At 35.6% G+C, this 24,530-nt stretch overlaps 1 protein-coding gene across 13 annotated transcripts in view; it reads left to right on the forward strand.

Annotated features, from left to right (window-relative positions):
- ncam1b (neural cell adhesion molecule 1b) overlaps positions 1-24,530 on the forward strand; it is a 108,482-nt gene that overhangs the window by 41,495 nt on the left and 42,457 nt on the right. For all 13 annotated transcript variants that reach the window (XM_044119195.1, XM_044119186.1, XM_044119190.1 and 10 more), the window contains exons 2-6: positions 7,779-7,853; positions 10,802-11,011; positions 12,591-12,734; positions 15,847-15,984; positions 18,087-18,204. In XM_044119195.1, the coding sequence (XP_043975130.1) occupies positions 7,779-7,853; positions 10,802-11,011; positions 12,591-12,734; positions 15,847-15,984; positions 18,087-18,204 (685 nt within the window). The remainder of the gene's footprint in view (positions 1-7,778; positions 7,854-10,801; positions 11,012-12,590; positions 12,735-15,846; positions 15,985-18,086; positions 18,205-24,530) is intronic.

A 24,530-nucleotide genomic window follows, 5' to 3' on the forward strand; every position in this document is an offset into this window, starting at 1 on the left:
TAGCAAAATCAATCATCTTTAGTTACTTTCTATACAGAGATTTCAGTAACATGCGTTTCTGGAATGAATGTAAAAGAAAAATATAATCTACAAGCAACAGTGTTGGACAACAACACTTTTGGTCCAGTGGGAGTTAAAATTTGTTTCAAAAACAACGATTTGATGGGAGACTTTTTGCTAAATTTGTTGTATGTTTTGCAACGAGTTAGCCTGTCAGTGAAGCTATTCAAGCCTAAAATAGCATCTCAATGTTAAACATGTTGCAGCAGCACTAGTACTCAGCATCCACAGTCCACATTACTAGTAAAGGATTTTTTCAAAGTGCTATGATCCATTTTCAAATGATCAATCAATTGAAAATGGAATGGTATGAAAGCACTTTACACCAATCTGATAGTTGAAATACGTAAAGCTATATTAAGAATTATACATATTTGTTGAGCTCATATGACTGTTCAATATTTCTGGTTTTCTTGTATAATATTTAGTTTAGTGACCAACTAAAGCAGCAGGGTAGGCTGCTAGGGGTTCCTACATTTTCTGCTCCAATTGTCTGGTTGCATCATTATTGTTAGCCAGATTAGCCGACAGCGCCTTTACAACTACACAGAGGAGTAATCAAGAGGGGCACAGTGGTTTGTTTTATTGCTCCACTATTTAGTAGCTGACAAATCCATCAGCTGATTTATGTTTTCCATTGTATGTTCGTTCCACAGTGGATTTGTAAGCATTGTGTAATTATAAAGAGGTCCCGAACTTCGTAGCTAGGGAGCAAATCTCGATCGACAGAGTGCCGTATCCCTGGATTGCGAGATTAGGTGGCAAGATTGAAGCTTTTTCTTATACATAGGAACAAACATCGGCAGCTGATGTCTCCAAAAGCATTTATGAAGATGCGTCTGACCTTTTTTGGTTGTGATTACAAAAGATATTTTTACTGCAAAACCAACACTGCTCATCATCATAATGAGACCGTACCTATAGTGAAGCACAGTGGTGGTAGCAGAATGGTTTAAGAGTTGGACCCTTAGTTAAGGATAGAGGGAGTTAATAACTGTTGAAAATACGAGTTAATAGTGGACACAAATGTTCAGTCCTGTGCTTGAAAGCTAAATGACGAAAAGGAACTTTATCTGTCAGCACAACAGTGAGCCAAGACATATCTGAGACAACAAAAGAATGAAGCAACAGAAGAAGCAACTTGTTAAAAAATCTCAAATTGATTTCCTGGTGTTTATTTGAAGTTTCAATTTCTTTTTACTATGAGCTCCAGATATTTTATTTCTTTTGACATTTATTTGTATAGCATTTCTCACTGAGATCCAGCATCTCATTTACAAGCGAGACCTTTTTTTGATAAAACCAAAAAATTAACACCACAACAAAACATTAAATTTTGCTCAACTAAATTTGCTGATAAAATATTAGCTAAAAAGAGCAAGATCTGTCTCAGTGAGCACAAAATACATTTTATCTTTTCAGCTTTATCCAGCACTTTGTGCTTCACTGATTTTAATCACACTTAACCTTGTGTCTTCTTCCTTCAGTGCACAGGAAATGTCCTCAGTCTTATAGATTTGAAGTGTTTTTGCAGAACGGACAAAAAATTACCAAGTCAACATTTGCCACGCAAATAAACTCCTCAGAAAACTTAGTGAGTGTGCAAACTTCTGCAACTATATTATTGTATTTTCTTTTTTGCTTCCCAAAAAGTTTGTTATTCAGTCAAATTCTTGTTGACATTACAGGTGGACTAATTCTGACATTTCTATTCACTGTGTAACATGGGTGTGTCAACTTCTCATATTCATTGTTGGTATTCTGTCATTTCTTAATGCATTTACAAAATGTATTTTGGAACATAAAATGTAAATTTTTCTTCCTCCATTCCTGTTTTGGAACTAGGCCAATGGGTTTATTGAATTTTTGAGCAGTTAAATACAAAATGTTGGAGGATCTGGTGTATCGCTGGTATTTCAAATGATCAGTCTGGCATATCAATTCCAAAATCAAGGGTTCTCCTGCAAAGTATTTCATTGCAAGATGACAAAAGGTACTCCTTTTTTTTTAACCCAGAGCTCTTAGTTGGCAGAAGTTGTTATGTTGTGACTGATCGGTTTGCATTCTACAGTCTACGTGTTGGGTTTCAAACAGATAGGCTACCAGAAGTTCACATGCAGATTAAATTTCCAGACCTCACAATTGCTTCTTGTAATTTGCCCCCCGCCCCCTGCTTTGAGAGTCTCTGGTCTCTTTCAAGCATTGAGCTGCAGGAGCTACTGTTCTCTTTAATATATGAAAAGTGAGCTGTTGGTTGGAGAGCAATTATAAAACCTTCATAGGTCTTAGTGAAGAGGAAGCACCGCTCTACCTTCAATTAGAGAGCCAATTAGCGGTTGGCTAACAGTGATTTAATTTGATAGACTCTCAGACTGTGCAGGTGTGACACCGTTTTTTTTTTTTTTTTTTCTTTTTAAAGCACTCAGCTCAATAAAGAGAAAAAACATTTAGTGATTGAGTGGGAAAACGATATAGGGTTCAGTTGTCGGAAGGCCCCAGTGGAACTCTCATCCCTCTGTCAGCTCGTCTGCAGTATAACGACAGTTTTGCATTGCTGGTTTTGGAGTGGAACGGGGATTTTAGAGCCTTCCTTACTGCTGTCTGAATTTACGACAGAAATTCAAATGGTTTCAGTTGACTCATAAAATAAGAGCTCCTAAAGATTTTGATTGTCACATTTTTTTATTTTTTTTATTTTATCATTATTTGGATGTCACAGTCGGGCTTGGGCCAGTTACCCGTAATTGCTTAAATTTTCCCCTCATAACATTCCCTACATTTCTGAAATCCCTTTAATTAGATGCCACAGCTCTCTCCTCCAAGATGACAACCGTCGCCCCCGCGGAGCCGGGTTTGTTGGAGACTACCTCCACAATTTTGGAGCGGAGGAAATGAAATGGGCTGTTTGCAGTCCTGACCTCTAACCCAATAAGCACATTTGGGATCAGCGTGGCCAGACTAACCAACACAACCACATTGGCTGACTTGTGAGAATGTCGAGTTGAAGATTGTGAAAGCCAAATTACGGCGGTGTGTGACCAAAATGGGGATCAGTATGAGTAGGCAGGCCAGGCTGTTGTGGTTGGGTAGGGTTGTCTTATGCAAAACACAGTCCCCTGTGTATTAAATAAATATATATTTACATTATCAGTATTTCTTGTTTTCTAAACGTCAAGCATCCAATCCAATTAACGACACAAAACATGAGTCAGTAGCAGAATAAGCTGTTTGCCGTCAGAAATGGGGAATTTGGCAAGTTTTTCATGGTCGCAACCCACATACTCCCCTCTATCACTCACCCACGAATACATTTTCTTACAAACGTTGTGCCATCTGAGGGGAAATGAAAAGGATTCAGTGTCATATTATTTATTTTCAAAAAGCCTAGGTGTAAGAAATAAATTAATAAACCAAGCAACAATTACCATACTTTTATTTTCATAAGTTTGTGTGTGGGGAGAGATAGACGGATGGATGGAAAGATGGATAGAGCCACTTAGAGGGCCACAGGTGTGAAAACGTCAAGCACCTAGGTATGAAAAAAAATGGGTTGGCCCCTGGAGGTCATCCAAGCTTGGTAATGTCACAATCCCACCTGTGCATAAAGTCTGATTGTGGAATTACCTGACTGCTGTGCTATTAGTTGTCAACAGGATTAAAATAAAGTAGAAGTGAAAGGGAATGACAACAGATTGGTCATAAAATGCTTGATCATGTAGCAATGCCCAAAGGTTGGCTAACTCATGTACAACAACAACAACAACAAAAAATCTAATTTTGTTTTGAATTGAAAGTAAGTACTCTAAACATCTGTGTTCTGCTTAATTGTGTAAGTTCTGCATTTCTATAAAAACACAGACAAAGAGTTCTTGATTGCTGTTTATTGTCATCTATGGAATTATTTTGTAGTTGGTAAATAGCATATGGCTAATCAGCTCATTGCTTTCTTTGTTATGCCTCCTATTATATACACACAGCATGTTTTTCTCTAAGGATACAGTTGGAACTAAACAAAATCAACACAAGACATTTCCCTCAGGGAGATGACACAGTAGCATGTTTCATTGAGTTTATGATGCATTCAGTGTCATTAGGAAAGAAAATGTATTGAATGCCATCTGTAGATAGGGTTTCTCAAGACTTGGATCTGTACTGCAGGAATAAAAAGGATTGATTAGATATAATCATTATGGAATACTTACTCAATGTCCGCATAATAGTGGTGCTTTGTATTGTTGTTTGTGCTTTATCAAAGGGAATAATGATCACAAAAAATGAGTTTGAGATTATAACAGTTTTTTTTTGTAAAGTCAGACAAAGAATCTGAAGGAGAAGGAGAAATAAAGCTCTGGGCTTTAAATCTATAATCAGCGACATTTCACCTGAATATGTGAGTTATTTGGTGGAGTTTCCATTTTGTCAAACACTTTGATTTTTTTTCCACCAACTTAATTCAAAATGTTTTTTTTCCCATCTCAGTAGCATAAATCTGTTGGTGTTTTCTTCAAGGAGATTGATGTTGGTTTTATATTCTCTCTGTTTGAACATTTAAGCATGCTGGAAAATAATTCACCCTGGCTCAATTAAAAAAAAAATAAAAAATCTTGGGAAAATTGAGGATTTCATCAAAAATATGTTGTTACCTTGGAACTCAAGCTTTTTTTTTTTTTTTTTTTTTTTTTTTTACTAAAAAGTGAATTGTAAGTTAAAGTGATTCTTTTATAGTCTAAGTCTTTTTCTGACACAGGTGCTCTAGTGGAAGTGGAACAACTCTTTCTTTTGTTTAATTTGAGCTTTTTTGCAGTTAATTCAGCTCGACTAACTCAATGACTGCTTGGATTAAATTAGATATGAATTCATCAATGAATGAAATAAAATTTTCAGTACTTGCAGCCATGCCATATTTAGACCTCTTTTTGTAACTTGCGTCTTTCCAGGTAATAATTAAATGTGGATTTATAATATGTTCTCTTTATAAGTTATACGTTTTAGGTAGTTATCTTTAGGATTCCACTCACAAAATGTAGTTTTTTGTCTTTTACCTTTTTTTGCTGCTTCTTAGGACATGTTTTTATATAATTTACTATCAATTAAATTTGATTGAAAATAATAGAAAACTGCTTTAAATCTGACTCAAATGAATTCTGCTGAAGCTGTGCACCAGGTGTTAGATTGTGCAGTAAAATTAAAGTGTTTGCCAATTATCCTTTATCTTTGGCTGTCTTAGTTATTCAGACGGAGCCATCTTCTTTTGACATGCTAGAGGGAATTCATGTTACTTTATTTAAAATCCCAGTTTCTTCAGTCACTCCATGTTCTTTTTTCCATTGATAAATCATAACTTTGTGTCTTTTTGCCCTTACTTTGCATAGTAAGGCCAACTTGAAACTGTCACTTGAGTAAACCTTTGCAATGTGATATTTACACATCATTTTTAGACAAAAAATGTATACTTCTGCTTTTATTTTAAACAGGAAAGCAATGATTTTATTTTCACATGTATATTGTCTTTGTCTAGAAAATGTATTATTTTGTTTTTCCTATTAAAAAAAAAAATCATACCTATATATCTAGGAAAATATATATTGTACCAATAAACATAGTATTTTTCTTGTGAGAATTGTGAAAAAATATTGCATTATCATTCTTCTCCTTACTGCCAAAACAAATCAAACAAGATGATTTGATCTAAGTAGTCGTGCTGTGTGTGCCGGTAATCAGCCCACAGACGTGTTGCTCATAATTTACCAGCTGTAGTTTTAAAACAGAGCTGCCATAATGGAACTAATGTGAATTTTAGTTTATACATCCCGTCTTTCCCTTTTTCCAGACCGGATACGTTTCCTAACAGCCTCATTTTTTTTCTTTTTGTAAACAAAGGAAATGTTTCAAAGCTTATTAGTTACCTGCTGACAGCAGTGCCTAGAAACAGGTGGTGGAGGGGCAGACTTGCATCTCACTATACGCAGTACAGCTGTGCAGTAATAAATACATGTAGCTCTCACAGTTTGAATATATCTGGAAATTTGTTAAAGTGTGCATCTACAACAAATTAAAAATGACAAATAAAATGAGTGATTATAGTTAGAAATGAAATATATTGATTTTATTATCCTTATTCAGTTAATGGTCCTTTTGCTACAGCCCATAATCAAGTTAATTAACTGATTAAATTATTTATTTGTCAAGGGACAGTTCACATTATTCAATGACTAACAGCTAAAGTTAGCAAATTTTCATCGACAGTTATCAAAGCCAGCCTAAAAAATGAAAATGAAAACCACACATCACTTAAAAATACACAAGAAAATTATAAGAAACAATGCATTTTATAGAACGACACAAAACAGAGCAGTTTTGGCTCTAGACTTTCCATGGGTTTTGTCAGACAGATGCTAACGTCTGATTGGTTAACCCGCACAAGCACCAAAGTTCAGCTTTGAAAGATGATTGTTTTTGGAAATTATATATTTGGTTAATTAGACATATATTTTATGTACTTATTTTTAATTGTTGGTAACTGTAGGTTATTGTTTCTACTGTATTTTTTTTTTTTTGTGAATTGTGGCGCACATCGTTTTTTGAAATAATTTACAATATCTCATGTTGCAAGTGGACGTCATTTATTAAAGTAACTAAACATTTCTTTCCTCTTGACACATCGTGACAGAGCTGTTTTTCTTCTCCAGCTGCACCAGTTCCTTCTGTGTGTGTGGAACTGATTAATTGTGGTGATAACTTGATGTTATTTTTCTTGAAAGGACAGGGCTGCTGGCAGTGGAGAGGGAGGGATTGTTAGTCATGTTTTGGTAGCAGGTCTGCAAGGAGCCAAAATTGGTACAGTTATTGATGTGCACGGGCTTTGCTTTCCGCAGATTTGTTGTTTTCACTGCTCATCCAGTCTACAAAAAATAAGAATAAAAAATAAAAAAATTTAAAAATAAGTATGAATGTAGCCTTGGATATGCAACCACTTCTATATACAGGCAGTACATGTTGTTACCACAAGGAAACTATGATCTTGAACAGTACAAGAATTCTCTATTTTGTATAAAAGACCTTTTGTTTTCTTTAGAGTAAAAAAAAACAACAACAATATTTAGGATTTTTTAGTGGCTGATAACTTTGTTAAAATGTTATCAGAATTACATTCAAATATATTTGCCTCATTTAGATACACATATTTACTTAACAGGGTTTCCCTCATTGTATGATAAGTTTGGCTGGCCACCAGTCTTTATTTGTGCCCCCACCAGGCTAAGCATTGTTTTTTTTTGTTTTTTTTTAAGTCTTTTTAAAATATTTTCATTTTTAAGACTATATAGTTGGTGTTCAAGTATTAATCTTCCAATCTTTTAATAACACATAATTATCAAGTGATATTTTGAAGTTTCCTGTCAATGTTTTAAATATTTTTTAACTGAAAAACACAACTGGCCGCTGGATGAATGTCTGCCCTAGCGCCCAACCACTGAGCTTTGCATGTTTTGTGGGGGAAAACCTCGTTTAAAATCTAACTCAAGTACTTTGCCATTATTGAAAGGCTTGAGAAGTTCTTTACAGACATTATTTCCAACGGATACTGCAAATTGTTATGTCAGTAGTGACAAATCTAAGTAGTTTTTAAATAATTTATGTGCGTGCTTTATTTCTGCTAATCATATTTCATATTACTGCTTGTACATTTCATAATTGTGTGCCTTTCTTTTCATTTGTAGTTTCATTGGAGGTCCAGATCACACCTACCCATGGTGAGATTAGCCTTGGAGAATCCAAATTCTTCATGTGTGATGGTGAGTTACAGAGTTCATTTGTTTTCTCTTTGGTACTTCATTTAAATAACATTTCATTTTATATATTGTTTTTAACTGTTAAAAACTGTTTGTTTTGAAATCTGCATCATTTAAAAATGAGTCGACCTTCCCAAAGCACTTAAGATTCTTTATACTGACAGAAGAAACAATTTACTGTAATCTTTAAATTTTGACACTATCTTACTGTGTCTCAATTTCTGAGCTCAGCTGAACATTTGAATTTGATGTACTTTGTAAAGAACACTGCTGGTTATAAAAGATACTGGAATGAAAAGTTGTACCAGGTCTTGATACGCATTTCAAATGTCTTTAAACCCCACTTAGGCATCTGTTTTTACTTTTTTTCTATAAATTGTAAGAACTTTAAAATGACACAATATGTGCTATATATTCTGACTCAACACTTGATGTGCCATTTTAAAATCTGTCAAAATTTAAAGAAATTGCATCGCAAAGATTTGTAGCATCAAAGCAAATGTCTCTAGTCTTTATCTTAAACTAAAATGCATCTTTCAGTATGCTTTTGATTGAAAATGTTAGAAAAATAGTGAGAGTTCTTAGTTTTGCATTCTGTATGTAATGATTGGGTTTCGATCAAAATTTAACTTGATGGGGTCTAATCATTTTAATTTAACTGGAACCCATCAAGTTAAAATTGTCTGGAGCATCTCATTGTTTCTCAGTCCTGGACCTCAGGGACCACTGCCCCGCATGTTTTAAGTGTTTCCTTTCTGCCACACTTGAATAAATGGGTGATTACCATGCTTCTCCAGCACTTGGTGGCATGCAGGGGTTAATGCTATCATTGGAATCAGGTGTGCTCGAGCAGAGACATCTAAAATATGCAGGGCCGTGGTCCCCGAGGACCAGGAATGATGAGAAAGTCTGGTGACTCTCAAGTGTGAGGTTAGTAATCTGATCGAGCCAATAGTCCTTTGGTTGGTGAAATGAGATTGTGTCAAAACCAAGAAAAAAACTTGACATTTTTATTCACTAAAACAGTTAGCAGTAAAATTTTTGATGTTTTATAGTCTTACTTTGCAAAATGACTCAAATGGGAAACGAGAAATAGAGAAACTTGCATTGAAGACACACTTTGTGCTAACCTGTGCTTTAAATAAGAGCACATTGTTGTTGCTTTTTTTTAATAATAACATTTTATGCAAATATAAACTAGTTTAACAAAATGCAACTGGTGACATTCATATTACTTTTTTTTATGTTATTTGTTTTAGGTTGGACGCTTCAGTTGGATATACTTTGGCTTACCTAATTAATAATACCCATTACAGCAACAACCTTCAGTGTTTTTTAATGTTCCTAAATTAAAACAACAAAATAGTCAAAGATAAAGTTGTGAAAAGTTTAACACAAGTTTAGGTTAGACAAGAGTATGGGACAAAAACAGGCTGGGCAAGGGAAGCATTGGTCAGAAAAGTTGCCAAGATGGCCGTGTTGATGTTGTAGGAGCTTCAGAGATCCACAGATCAGGAAAATCTTTGGACCACACCAAGATTTGGGTCCAATCAGGTTATTACTTTCTTTGCGTTGTTGTTCACACACCTCAGTCAGATTTGTGTGTGAAAAGCTTACAACCTCAAAGCCACCCAGATGTACAGAAGAGCGTAGATGTCACACTGCACCACATTGTTTACAGAAGGAATAATGGACGCCACAGTCAGTGGATCGGTTTTAAAGTCATTCAGTAACTGGAGCCAACAGTAATGTCACAAGACGAAAACAAAACAAAGGAAGTTAATAAAAAGAAAGTACAGCTAATAAAAATTAAGCACTGCTAAATAAGGGGAAGTACAATTAATTTTGTGAACCACTGACTACAACTTTTGTAGGGAAGTCTGTTTGGAAGCGTCATTGGATTGTGAAGTGAAGAGCTTCACTGACAAACTTCTTTCAGAATTTTCAGAGTCATAATTATCAGCCACTGTTTACCTGCACATTTACCATGTCTGGCTTCTTGTGGTGCAGAATTATGAGACATCTCTAATGTCAATGAAGCAAAAGTTAAATAAGATGCAACATGATAGTTCAAACTACAGACACGTCCAATACTACTGGACAAATGTCCAGTGTAGTACCAGTACCACATATCAGCTAGAAGTCTGATATGTGTCGCATTTGCCTGGCATGTAAACGTAGCCTTAGTATTGCGCGAAGCAAATCTGCATTCATTAAAGAGTGCTGGAAGAAAAGTATTGCTAAAAGATAAGGCAGTCTGTTCAAAGTTTGCGTTCAAAGGACAATCCTGGAAGAAAACCTGCTTGAGGCAAAGAAAAAAAAAAAAGAGTGAAAGGAAGGATTTACCTTCCAGCAGGGCACAGATCCTAAGCATGCAGCCAGAGATACTTTCGAATAGTTTAGCTCTGAGCAGAATAATATGTCAAAGACTAGACCTAAAACCAAAAGGGAATCTGGAAATATGTGTTCAGAGATACTCTTCTACTGCAAAGGTAGAGAAATACTCTGGAAGAGCTTAAATTGCAATGGTAGGTTGTGGTTGTCTGAGTGGTTGTGTACAAATTCAGGACATGCTTTCCTGACTTTTGCTTCTGTATTGTGTTGCATGGCTTAACGTTGGTGTATTCCAAAATAATCCATATAAAATACATTAAAGATTTTGGGCGTAATGTCAATGTGAAAAGATTCGAGAGACTATGCAAAGCGCTTTACATGATGCAATCATCTCAATCATCTCATTATTTAAAATTCAAAAAATACATCATCATCATCATATCTTTATTCCAGACACTAAAAAGGCTCATAGTAGAAAGATGAAGCAAACAAAATACGAAGTAAAAAAAAACGATTAATATGTCATCTGCTGACAGGATCTGATTCCTCTAGACTTGGCGTGAGCCCACTATCGCTGTCTCTTTTCTCATCTCCTGCTCGTCTCTCTGTGTTCCTAGTTGTAGGCGTTGCCAAACACGTGGACTGGTATGGCCCGAGCGGGGAGCGGATAGCCCCGAATAGACCAGACTTGACTGTAACCCGCAACGATGAGTCATCTTCCACCCTCACATTTTATGAAACCAAGACCGATAGCGGCGGGACGTACAAGTGCGTCGCCACCAACGGAGACCAGCAAGCGGAGGCAACCGTTAAAGTGAAAATCTTCCGTAAGTGCTGTCGCCCCTCTCCTCTCCTCCATGGCAGCCTTTAAAAACGTTAAATTATACGAACGTGCATGCAGGATGAAAAATAAAAAGAATGGGCTTTGGTGTATTTTATTGACTGCTCAAAGGCAACACATTATTCTTTTCGTTTTTCAAATATGGGGTTTTTCCATCGGCTCAATAAAGTGTCGGAAGACCATTAAAGGGCTGTTTAATGATCCTGTCTGTTGTGTGGCTCTTCTGAGTAATGGGTTTTATTTTGCTTGAATGCCAAACATCAACATATGTCCATATGATAAAATCAGTTTACTCAAAACTTTTTTTTTGTCCTCTAGCTGTTTTAGCTCTTATATATATATATATATTAAATGCACATTTAAAGTATACAGTCCAATATTTCACAAAATAAGAATGCAGCTTCATAAATATTCATTTTGGCTTTTATTCAGGAAAAGGTAAAGGTAAGTAGCCTTATAAAACTTGCACCTATTTCCTCACACCACCGCAGTCCCATGAAGGTTTGTCATCAGTCTAAGGGTCAGCAGGAGAGGCAGCAGACCGCCGATGGACTACACTGTTACGCCTGCAAAATACTAATAAAAGCAGCAAACTGATCTCAGAACCTGCACTCCAAGAATCCCACCGATTGGGTCACGATTCCATTAAAAACCAGCTCATGTTCTTTATTGTTTGCACTGACAAGCATTTGTATTTTGTAAGTTTGACACGTTTTGGATATTTTTAACACATCTTTGATTATTGTGATAAATTTGTGAAATATGAATGTTTTATATTGCTTTATATATATATATATATATATATATATTTTTTTTATTGTTTTACAATGACTTTTAATTACATTAAAAGTCCTGGGGGTCCAATTCCTATTGGGTGACATCAAAGGGCCGGTTGTGGCAGAACGTATTGGTAAAACTGCCAATTAATAAATTGTTAAAATATAGATTCCTCTGCATTCGATGAGTACTTCTAAAAACTAAATATTTAACATTGAAGTAATTTGGCACTATACAAATAAAAGCTGATTTGATTTGAGAGATAACAGTTTTATGCTCAAACATTTTTATTTTGAAGTTCTGTTTCTGCTGCTTTAGCTTGGTTAGCCTTGGTTGTTTTTAAATGTGCTAATTAAGTAAATGTGTACAAAAAATACTCATCGGTACATGAAATGTTTTGTTTATGGGTTCAAAATGGAATGCGGAAGAGGTTAAATACAGAATGAATATTTGACAAGTAAGACTCATCAGGAACTATTCTTCTGACTTTCACCCACATGTAATCCTCCAAGCTATCTGCCTCACTCTATGCAACAAAATAATCTGTATGTGTTCTTCACAAAAATTAGATCCAGAAAAACCACTAGCGTTCTCACCTCACAAAACCTCTGTACTTGGTATAGGAAAGTGTAAAGTATCCTGCTATTTTTGCACAGCACTTCACTTCTTAAGCTAAACTGCTCATTCAATAAAACTGCATGAAAGTTCTTCTGACCTCATTGTGACAATCACTGAATTAGACAAACCAAATCCTTGAATGTGATTGTGGTTTACGGGTTTCGTTGCAGAAAGAATAACCTTCACAAATGCACCGTCTCGCCAAGAGTTTACTGAAGGAGACAACGCAAACATCGTTTGTGACGTCACCAGCTCACCCCCGCCCACAGTCTTTTGGAAATACAAAGGAGCCAAAATACAGATGGAGAAAGATGGTAAGGCTGTTTGTCCCTGTTACTAGATGTTAGGATCTTTGGTCATTCTCATTCTCTTCCATGAAGACATAAATGTAAAACTTAACAAATAAATGTATAGAATAAAAACTAGGAGTAATTATTTAACACATAAATAAAATACTCATGCGCCAGATTTACGGGTGTACCAGAAACAAGCAAACAAAAAAAAGGTTCCAACTGGATCTGTTTTATGTTAAAAAAAGAAGAAGAGTAAAAAGTCGATTGTTTGTGTCAAAGTTTCTAATGTATGTAATTAGTCAAAATGAACACACTAAAGCTCTATCCCTATTATAAACCGTTTTGTGAAGTGAATGTATGCCATATTAAATATTATTATCATGCAAGTTATGATGCATCTGTTCTGTTCTGCAATGTGGTATAATTAGGGAAATCTCCCCAGCCTATATAAAGCTGTCAAAAGATAGAGAAAATTCTGAAAGCGCAATCTGGCACCCAAAGAAAGGCTACCTAATTATATTTATGCAGATCTGCTGGTGTCACCAAGTTAAAATTGCTTGTGCACCACTGCTCATTTCTTTCTTCTCTGGGGTTTATCTGTGCTTTGAAAGAAAAAAAAAAAAAAATTAATTTGGTCTCGGGTTTGAAAATAAAATCCACTCTTCGTCTCATTCGACACTGGCAGTTTAATAACGTTAGTGTTGATTTTGCTTACTAGGAAATAACACATGCTCATGTGGGTTGCAACAGCAGTTTGGATTACAGTTTTGTGGTTCATATTTCATTTCAAAGTGAAAAAATTCTTGTTGCTTTGGGCATATTTTTATTTGCCGCCAGCTTGTTGGAGACGTGTAGGACATGTTAATAAAACTCGGACAAAAATGGAAATATCTATCCTGTTTAGGTAGTAGCAATGTTTCACAGTTTGCAACTTTGACTCATAAAAATAACTACATTTATTACAGTCTACAGTTGACTGGATTTGATAAGATGTTGCTTCCAGATTCAAATAACCTGCAGATAATCTGAATTATTATTAACAGTGAAATGTGGAGCGGTTGGATGCAGTGAGGGGAGAAAACATCTGGCTTGTGCTGTACCTTGCAGAGGTTTCAGCAGCAATCATTGTAGTAAGCCTCTTTGAGCCTCTGTAAGCTGCCTTTTTGTTACAACACTACAGGTGGGCAGAATACAAGAGGATTGGAAAACCTTTGAAAGGAATATCTGCACAGACAATGTACATAGAGCTAAATCCACAAGTAAACATGTGCTCCTGCATGGCTTACACCACTGTCTATAAATATCTGCTTCACCTTAAAGATCACTGCTTATGTAATGTCCTAAATAAACCCTTCTTATGACATACCTTTATAAAAAGGATGGGAAAAATGAAGGTTGTGGTCTTTTGTTTTTTTTTAATTTTCACAGAAATTATTAAAAACTAAAAATTATGTTTGTTAGAAAACGGTACCTAAATGAGAGCAGACAATTATGTATATTTATAAAACCAGATTAATGTAAATTTTGTATTTCAATTGGAAGTAGGGCTGAAACGTTTAATCGAATTAAACATGATTAATTGATTACTGAAATAATTTAGTGATGAATTTTTAACAGGAGTATGCAGACTTTAAAAAAGGCCATTTTCTGAAAAAACAACATACAGCAATATTTCTGATATTGCAGTATGCTGTAATTAAGCCAAAATTGTACTATATATATATATATATATATATATATATATATATATATATATATATATATATTTGCATTTGAAATTGAAAAACCTTATCTGTAAATATGTTCAGCCAAGAACTCCTCAAGTGGCACTTTTAGTTTAAACTGGTTCAAATTCTGGAAAAAACAATTAAATTGCCTTTTAAGCACCTTTTGCTATCCAGCAATTAATCCAAAACAAATAATAATCAACAGAATTTGTTTTAGCTGCAGCTAATTTGATCAAACATAGCCTAATGGAATGCCAGGCTATTGCATTTCAAGCATTTAAATGTTTTATTATTTAATTAACACATTGAAAGATTAGCTTATTTGCATATTTTAATGTATTTCTAATACTATGTAAAAAAAAAAATAATCTGAAGCAACGAAAAATCTGTAGAATGTGTAAATTTTTCTATCTGATTAATTGATTAATCATTAGGATAACCAACAGATTAATAGTTTACTAAAATAATCATTAGTTGCATCCCTGTTTCGAAGGTACCAGAGTTTGGAGGAGTAGAGAGCAGCAGGTTTTTTAGGTGAAGTCTATTATAAAGTTTCAGTCAGTGATTATTTGTAATTCATGCAAAAGGGCCTCCAACTAATAATTCAATGCATAAACCATATGCATGTACATGGATACTTGGATATTTATGTACATGGATATTTTTTATTAGTTTTAAGAAATATTTTGAATCCGAGGCATAAAAATCTGCTTCCAGACCAAAACTGTTTCATGATAAAAGTGAGCTTGTTTTGAAAAGATACATTAAATATGCAGTTCAGCCTAGTCACAATGTAGGTTTTCTCTCTGATTATAGGGTTCATCTTATTAGATTATTTGTAATGACTAGCCTATTGTCCTTTATTAATTCACTGAGTACAACTGACTGCTGTTTTGATGGTTTGTGTAAAAGACTTCTTTTGTCCAAGCTAGTCTGCCAAAATGTGTTTGAAACATCTGAAAAATACATTTACAGGAAAAAGGAACCATCATCTTTCTTTCGGCTGTTTCCTGGATAGTTTCTTTTTTTTTGCTTTAATTATGTTGCATAAAAATCTTCCTTAATCTTTGATCAGAAAGCCTCCAAGTTTTGTACAACAGGGCAGAGCTTTCAGGAAATAAAACATGAATTATTTAAATATTTTACAAATACAGCTGTATTAATAACGTATTGCATTATTAATGCTGTGTGTGAATGTGTGCGTGCGTGAATGACTAGTTGTAGTGTAAAAGCGCTTTAGAGTGTTCTAGACTAGATAAAGCGCTACAGAAGTACAGACCATTTACCATTTAATATAGACAAGAGTTTCGCCATTTTTTCCACTCAGGCCGTACAATGACAGCTCCAGACTGTAAACTTGTCAAAGTAACAAACAAATAACTCTTTCATCCTCTTTTTCGTTTCAGTTCGTTTCAAGGTGCTAAGCAACAATCACCTTCAAATCCGTGGCATAAAGAAGACCGATGAGGGCATGTACATGTGTGAGGCTCGCCTCATGGCCCGCGGCGAGATTGATCTGCGTCCCATCAGCGTTGTGGTGAATGGTTAGCAACCTCTTCACATTGTTTCCTCTTCTTTTTTGTTCATGGTTTTGTGTGGCAGGTGTACCATGACGCACAAAGAAAGCAGTAGATACAGAAGGGGGGACCACGTTGGGTGTCATTGTAGAGAGAGTTGCCCAGAGCAACTGCTTATCAAAGATGTTCTATGCTAATGAAGCCTGTTTCCTGCAACTTCTGAGACACAGAACAAGACTAAAATGAATGCTCTGAATGTGTCACAGTGACTGTTTTGGTCTCAGATTCTGCTGTTTTTTTCTTGGGTTTTTTTTTTTTACGTCTACAACAACAGTCAAATGTTTAGGACTGCGCACTCTTTATGGTTTCATACGTCACATTCCACTCTTATTGGCAAGTCTGGTGAAGATGTGTCAAAAGCTTTAAGGTTGTATTAATCTTGCACTTCAGTAGCATAGCGGTGAAAGCTGCAGACAAATCTATGTCAAATGTTGGGTTTCTCTTTTCCTATCATATTTCAGCTCAACTTTCAGGTTTTCTGCAAGATGGGCACTGTGAGGTAGCCCTGAAAGAAGAAGGCTGATTTTGTGTTTAGTGAACCGTTTCTGTATTGATTTGGCCTGGTGTTTTAGTATCATTGTTCATAAAAACCAAATTATATTTCCTGTTTTCTTGTAGAGTCCACCACATTTTTATTTAGGTATTCAATGGCTTCTCGACTAGTTTCCTAGGGTCTTTGGGAAAGAAACATGTTTGCATCATTAAAGTACAATACTACAATACATGGTGGAAACATTAAAAACTCATGTTTAAATTTGAGATGGTAGGACAGAAAAAACGTTTTTACTAGCATATCTCCCAAACACCCAACTGATAGACTGTATCTATCAATTGATCTGCAGACTTTCCTGTAGTTCTCCAATGGCCCTTTTCCACTGGCCCGTTTACGGCGTGGAACCCTACTCTACAGTTTGGGTGATTTTTCTATTACAATTGAGTAGCTCCAGAGTCTGAAAAGTAGCACAATGTGATTTATACACAACACAAACACAACTCAACAATGGGGGACTTGGGAGCTACAGGTAGAGAAATACAAGAGAGCGTAAGAGTTACTCTTGTGACGCAATCAGTGACTCCACCTGCTGGCCAATCAGTGACCGGCAGTCTTCTGACGTTGCGTTTTCTGCACCAATTTGTCTTGCTTGAAACTCCCGCGAAGAAGGTTTTAAAAAAAGGAACTGTTACCATGTAGCTATTACTATTGGAAAACGTTTATAACCGAGAAAAGTGGTGTCAAACCGCATTGAGTAGGTTATCCAGCTATAAATGGGGGCAGGTTTAATGAAATTATTTTTGTAAAGCCAGTTCCTATCTTAAGATTACCACTCATTTGTTCAGTGAAACAGGAGGTTTTTAGACAATACGTTGATCATCTTAAAAAAACAAACAGAAAAAGCAAGCTATTACTGTATTTTCTGGACTATCAGTCACTTTGAAGTACAAGTTACACAAGTCGCAACTGCGGACACACGTTGAAAAGCAGAACTCAGGCTGTTTCCATGAGTTCAACAAACTCATGGAAACTGTTGACTTTGGCTTGGAAGTCTGCCAGCAGTTTCCCGTATGTGAACATGTTCATCGGGCTCTGGCCCTCTTGCTTTCAGCCTGCGATTAAGATTTGCTTGTTAACATTAACTCCTTTGGTTCATGCCTGTAAGTATGAATGAACATTTAATGCAGCAGTCAACACAACTGAATACAAGTCTCAGGACTAGCCAAAACTGTGACTGAAAAAGGTAATTGAAAAAGGCTTCTTTTCAATACCGCCAACGACTCCTACAAGGAAACTGTGGCACCAGCATAAAAATGACAGTTATCATTAATATATGTGCTTCAATTAAAGTTTGAAGTTTTAAAAAACTTATTCTATGCGAGATTATACTGCTGCAATAAAAGATTTTTATTTCAGTGTTTTTTAAAGATCTTCACTGAGTGCTAATAAAAGTAATGTGTTTTATATTTTAATCTCTCTCTATATATATATATTGATAACTTGTAAATGTCTCTATCTCCACGTCTTTTTTTTTTTTTGTTTGTTTTGTTTAACCATTTCTCTTTGTCCGTATTAGTGCTCCCAACCATCAGAATATGGCAGTCTGAAGTCAACGCCACGGCAGAGATTGCACAACCTGCCATTCTGACTTGCGCTGTTGATGGCTACCCTGAACCCATGGTGACCTGGATAAGGTAAAGCTCTCTGACTCATGGAGACATTTGCCAGAGTTTTACACAACTCAGTTATTGCTGTTGTGAAAAGTAATTTTATGAGGCACGAAAATGCTTAATTAACATAAGTATCCATATAGGAATAATTTATCTTTTGCACTTTCTGAACGGAGACAGATCTCTTTTGAGGGAAAATAAAGTAATGTAAAAGAAAAAAAATTATTATTTACATTTTTTAAGAATTTGCATATCAAATAAAATAAGTCTAAGTCTAAATGGAGAAACATTCCCGGCACTACAGCAACATTATTCTAATATGTTGCCCAGCTTTTTTATTGCATATTTATTTTGCTATTTTTATTCTTTATATTTGGTGACGAGCGCCAAATCATTAAGGTTCTTTGGCTTTCTTGTCATCACCCTAATCTTTAGCCTCCTCTAGGGATTCTCTCAGATTCAAATTGGAGTTCCAAAACATTAATATTACTTCCAGACAAAAGAGATGCTAAAATGACCTGAATCTTAAAGGTGTATGAATATTTGTGTTCTAGTCTGTAATTAATGAATCGGAAAACACACCAGCAAATGCTTCTCCTTACATAAGCAGACACAGACGCCCAGCTTTAGCTTTAGCAAAAGGTTTCTGTAATGTCATGGTTATGTTCTAATGGTGACAAAAATTTGCCGTCTATTACTTTTACAACTTATTACTGTGATAATTAGTCCAAAGCAAAAGTAAATGTTAGGTTGTAGTTATTTCTCAGGTTGCTCCCGGTTTGTATGCTTTGAATCGTTCATTTCACCAGATGACAAAGCTGTGATTACTTTTTGTCAGCGGCATTAATATGTATGTTATATTTAAAGGCAATTCATGTCATAGTTTAAGACATTTTCCAATGACCCAAAACAATTAAAACATAATATAATCAGAGTCTTTCCAAAATGTCAACGCAGTTCAGTTAGACGTTTGTTGAATATTTATCGTAAAGTCGACAGAAAAAAAAAAAAAAAAGATTTATTCAAAGAACACCACACATCATTCCCACTGTGTGGTTTGGATGTATGTTGCTACTTCGTTATGCCAGTCATTTAAAACGCTGCTGATGCATAACACTGAAGTAAAAGCTGGCAGCAACAAACTAATGAGGCAGGGCTAATCAAAAATAATGAGCTGTATGAATTGTACGTGTTCAAAAAAGGTATAAGTCGATATCATTAATACACATAAATCTATATATATATATATATATATATATGTAAACTTACATCTAAGACTTTCCCACAAGTTCATCAAGTGATTTGTGTGAGATTAGCATCACCTTCTGCATTTGAGATGATAATTAAGCTTAAGATTCAGTGAAAACATTCTAGTTCTCTGGGATGTATTAGAGCCCAATATTCTATTTACCATAAATTGAAAGACATGTAACACTAAAAATTCCACATTTGACGTAAAGCCTGACTGAACCTAGGCATGAAAATACTGTTTCTATGTGCAAGACACTTTAGCTTATTAGTGATGTTCTGCAGACTTATTTATTCATTGCAATAGGAAACTTAATCACAGGGTAACAAAGGTAAACTGAAACCTGAGGAGCAGCTTGTCAACAATAGCCACATTATCTGTGTATTTGAATACAGCCATTGACAGGCTCCTGCTTTGTTAAACTGTTTCCATTCATCTTGTTTCCAAGACGGCAGATAATTGCAGACAATTTAGATCCGGGGTCACAAAGTTTAAACAGCCAAAGAAATACTGTTAGACTTGGCTTTCTGGGTTTTATTGATAGATTCGGTTTATACTAGCTCTGTTAGAGAGGGGCGACGTCTTATTAAACACGTCACTGAAAGACAAAACAAGCTTTCAGATACTGACAAATAGAAGGTTAGAAAACAACTCTTCTTTTAGATTGCTAGTGTTTGGGACAAAGTATCTGTTCTCTATTGTGACAAGATAGAAATTAAACCAACTTTCGATTAAAGCTCACTGTTTGCGCCATGGATTAAATAGAAAACTGGCCTATTTAGTTTTATAAACTGTTCATGTTACACAGAAAAAGTGTAATTCAGATAAATATTTTGGAGCCTTCTTTTCTTTCATTATGAGCCTGGAGTGGTGTGCTATTCCCCTGAAAATCTGAGCTGCTAATTGAATGAGATGTTTTCAGCTCTGGGGGGAATCCAAACAAAGTGCTAGGGGTGTTTTGACCAGTACTTTGCACAACCAAAACATTTGCACTCAAGCAAAGTAAATCAAAGGCTTCTAATCAACCATCAACTCTGACAAATGTTTATGTCATTTGGGAAATTACAACTTAATTCGAAGATTTACAAGGCAAAATTCATAAAGAGGCTATAACAATTTTTACACATTTTCAGTTCAGTTGTATGTATGAGTTATTGCTCATTAAAGTTATATTAATTTCTATGTTGGAATATGAGAAATCTGTAGGGCACAAAAAGAACACAAAGCCGCTGAAAGTGGTAGAAGAATGACACCAAACGAGAAAGTCAATGGCTTAGATTGTTCAACTCAGATTGAACTGATGAGAGTGGAGTACATGTTGAAGTTGAGTTCACAAAGTGAAGGTTTATGGTGTCATTTTGTCAGGAGAATAGTTTTTCAGACAGCATTAGCTTGAAGATGTAGCCTTGCCATTACCTTCCTACACAATTCCACTCAATTCTCATCTCCTTCAGTGCTTTGTGTTGGATTTGTCCCAATGAGCTCGATTTCTAAGGATGCATTTCATCCTGGCCAATCAGCAAACAGAAGGAGGAGTTGTGTTTTTTTAATCGTAGTCTGCCTATGGTTGTAATTGTCAAAGTGAACAATATTCAGCCTATGATGGTCATGCCTCCAAATATTGAGCAGTTAAAGGTTCATAGTGTAGCTTCCTTCGTGATCATACAGTTATGTTACATACGACATGACCAAATATTAACGCTCAAGTAAAATCTGATCCAATCATTTAAAACTTCAACTGTGTCCACGTCTCCAGCTAGCAGTTCCAACAACCGAGGATCCAGACCCTCTGGATGAAGCAAAATGTAGAACAGGCCATACCAGACCTAACAAACTGGTGCTACACCAAAGACTTCCACTCACTCTGCATTTAGCAGTGTGTTTGTATTTAGGAATGAACCCTTGTGGAAAAGTGAAAACTTTGTTCCAAAAACTCTGTCAGCAGAGTTTTTAAGTTATGTTTTATGAGTGATAAAATTATTATTAGCCACCTTTCACTCCTGAACAGATGACACTTTAATTTCTGCTCCAGTTCTGACCTGCACTGTTACTCTGACGTGACTGGGCATCGGCACTCCCTGTTCTCACTATAGCCGTCACCAAATTAGTATACTTTGTAACAGTCATGCAGAGAATGTGTAAATTTAAATCTTCCACTCATCATTTTGTTTTATTTGTTAATGTTTGCAGAAGAGGACAGTAATTTAGCTGGCAAAATCTTATACTTTTAATATTCTTCACCAAATCTGTCTAGAGTCAGTTTTGTCACAACATATGCTCTAAAAACTCCCTTTACGCTAATGCTTGATGGTAAAATATGAAAGAATGCAGCAGTCAGACACACACATCTTTATTGGGCTGAAACACGGAAAGAAATTAGTCCCAGCTGAAAGTAATTATTATGAATACACATACAGGATGATAGTTATTGGAGAGCGGTTATTGATTGAATCTGCCTACATCACCAGATGTCTTGTACTAACAAATAAAAAGTCAAAACCTCTTATGCTACTAAACAACACCCACGTCGCAGGAGCTGACTGTAAATGTGTTCTATATTCTGTTTTTTAAGTAAATATTTTTTTAAAATGTTAAACATAAATAGTGGAGTAAGATTGCACTGGTTGGTATTTTAACCCGAGATGAGATGAGATGTCCTCTCTGAGCACATCTCAGCTTTACCTCTTCCACCTCTTAGGTGCAGCTAGTTTTTAAAATAGAAAACCAATATGACATGCTATCACTTGATAAAAATAAATAAATCAAAAAAAGAAGGGTCATGTACCCGCTGTGACTAAATTCCCACAATCCTGCAAGACACACATTCAAAGGGCGAAAAACAACTCAGAAAGATCTACCTTGTGCAAGCTGACAAATCAAGGAAAGACTTGAATTGATTTTACTTTGCGCAACATTACAGTGCGATGTGTATTCAGGTAATGAAGCATTGTAGAGAGGAGTATCACAGCCTAACAGGATCCAAGCAGCACAACTCTTTAAGCTGCTCAGATAACACAAATTAAGTAGAGCTGCATATCATTTTTGGCTACATGCCTCAATTATGTGCAAGCTATTTCTCTCAAAGTATACTTCACTCCCAGCTGTTGAAGTGTGTGCGCTCCAGAGGAATCCTGCCATCTGTTAGACAAGGATGTTACTTTCAGAACAAACTCGACATAAAGTTTGATTCCCTTTTTTGCTTGGAAAATTTAATTTGTTAGTAAAGGGCCTCTGCTGACAAGACTGTGGTTTTAAACTATTGGGTGCTTTTTACGTTTCATCGTAGTTCAAGTTTGTAGCTTCTTTTTAAACATACTGTAGATGGAGAATATGCTTTGGGAGCGAAATGATCAAGGAACAGAATATATTGTTTAATATTTTCAGGGAATCTGTGCGTGAGCTTTAGGTGGGCTGAAATGTCAACAGTAATCACTTGAGTCTGTGATTATTTGCAGAGGGTGCTTGTGGAGCTTAACCAATGGATCCAGCCTACCACTACCACATACTAGAGATTGCTTCTCTTTTCATCTCTTCAGTTCATGTTCCAGTTCATGCTTTTTTTGCTTTTTAGCTGCTACTCTGATTGGTGAATGTTACTTTAATGCTGTTCTAGCAGAAAAGCACAAAAGCCACACATAGTAAAATCTGATATAATGCTTTCAAGGAGGATATTTTTCACTAGTTCATATTTATATAGCTGGCAATTTCCTTTTTTAATGTTCCCTGTGTTAAAGTTTCATAATTAGGAGTTGTGAAGGCTTTTTTAGTACCCTATGCTGTATGCTGAAACGGGATATGGGAAACTGGATCACTTTTTCTTGTCAAATCCAGATGAAATTCACAAATAAGTGGGCTGCACACGTGAACTCAAAATGATAACAATAAAGATAATGAAAATCTACAAAAAGGTTAGGGTGCTTGACATTTTCACTACACTCCTTGTCAGCTGGCTGATAAAAGCTATAACACTTTCCAGTTTAAAGCAAACACTAATTTAGCTGTTTGGAAATGCTTCCTGTTCAAAATAATAATCAGACAGCAAAAGTGTGGTAACTTCACCCATCAGTCTTAAACTGTTTTAAAACTTAAGTTGGTATGTTGTTTTTTTTTTACATTTTTGTTGAGCAGGCCAGTGCCTCTTAAGTAGGTAGTTTTCTAATTTAAAAGACTGTATCAACCAGAGGTGGGGACTCGAGTCACATGACTTGGACTCGAGTCAGACTCGAGTCGTTAAAATCACGACTTGAGACTTGACTTGAAAAAATGCTCAAAGACTCGGACTTGACTTTGACTTTCATGCCATTGACTTGAGACTTGACTCGACTTGAAGCTGTTTACTTGAAAAGACTTGATATTTTTTACTCAAAGTCTTAAAATTTAAAACACATTATTTATAAAGTGGCGTCATTAATTAATTTCACTCATTCCTTATCAATATGCGCAGACCGTCACTATGTTTTTCCTCTCTGTGTACGTAGCTGCAGCACAACCAATCAAATTAACAGGATTTGGACGTTTAAAAAAACGCGGCGAAGCTACAGAGCTCAGGGAACGAAATACGAAATAACCGCTCGAATATGCTTCCGCAAGTAATTTCTTTTGGCTACGTAGGTTATGAACTTTCGACTAAAAAACGAACTGCAACTTGTAAAACATGCAAGAAGAGAATATCGGATGGAGATGCCACGACGTCCAACTTTGTCCGGCATTTGAAGCTTCACAAATTTATGTTTTTTATACTTTGTGTTCAGCTACACACGTTCTATCATTTGAGATAAATACATATTTTAAAAAGAACAAATGGTCTATTATTTGAATTTTATGTATAATTGCAAATTATTAAAAAAATAAAAAATAAAAACGACTCGAAATGACTTGAAATTAAAGGTTCCTGACTTGAGACTTGACTCAACTTTACCTGTCTTTACTTGAGACTTGACACGGACTTGAGATCAGAGACTTGAGACTTACTTGAGACTTGCAACACAGTGACTTGGTCACACCTCTGGTATCAACCGAGGTTCCACCATCATCAATAATCTGTTAGGCAACAGGCTGTTAAAGAAAGCAAATATTAATAGCCATAAAAATTTAAATGATC

The sequence above is a fragment of the Gambusia affinis genome, linkage group LG06 (genome assembly GCF_019740435.1).
Source record: "Gambusia affinis linkage group LG06, SWU_Gaff_1.0, whole genome shotgun sequence".
NCBI classification, from domain to species: Eukaryota; Metazoa; Chordata; class Actinopteri; order Cyprinodontiformes; family Poeciliidae; genus Gambusia; species Gambusia affinis.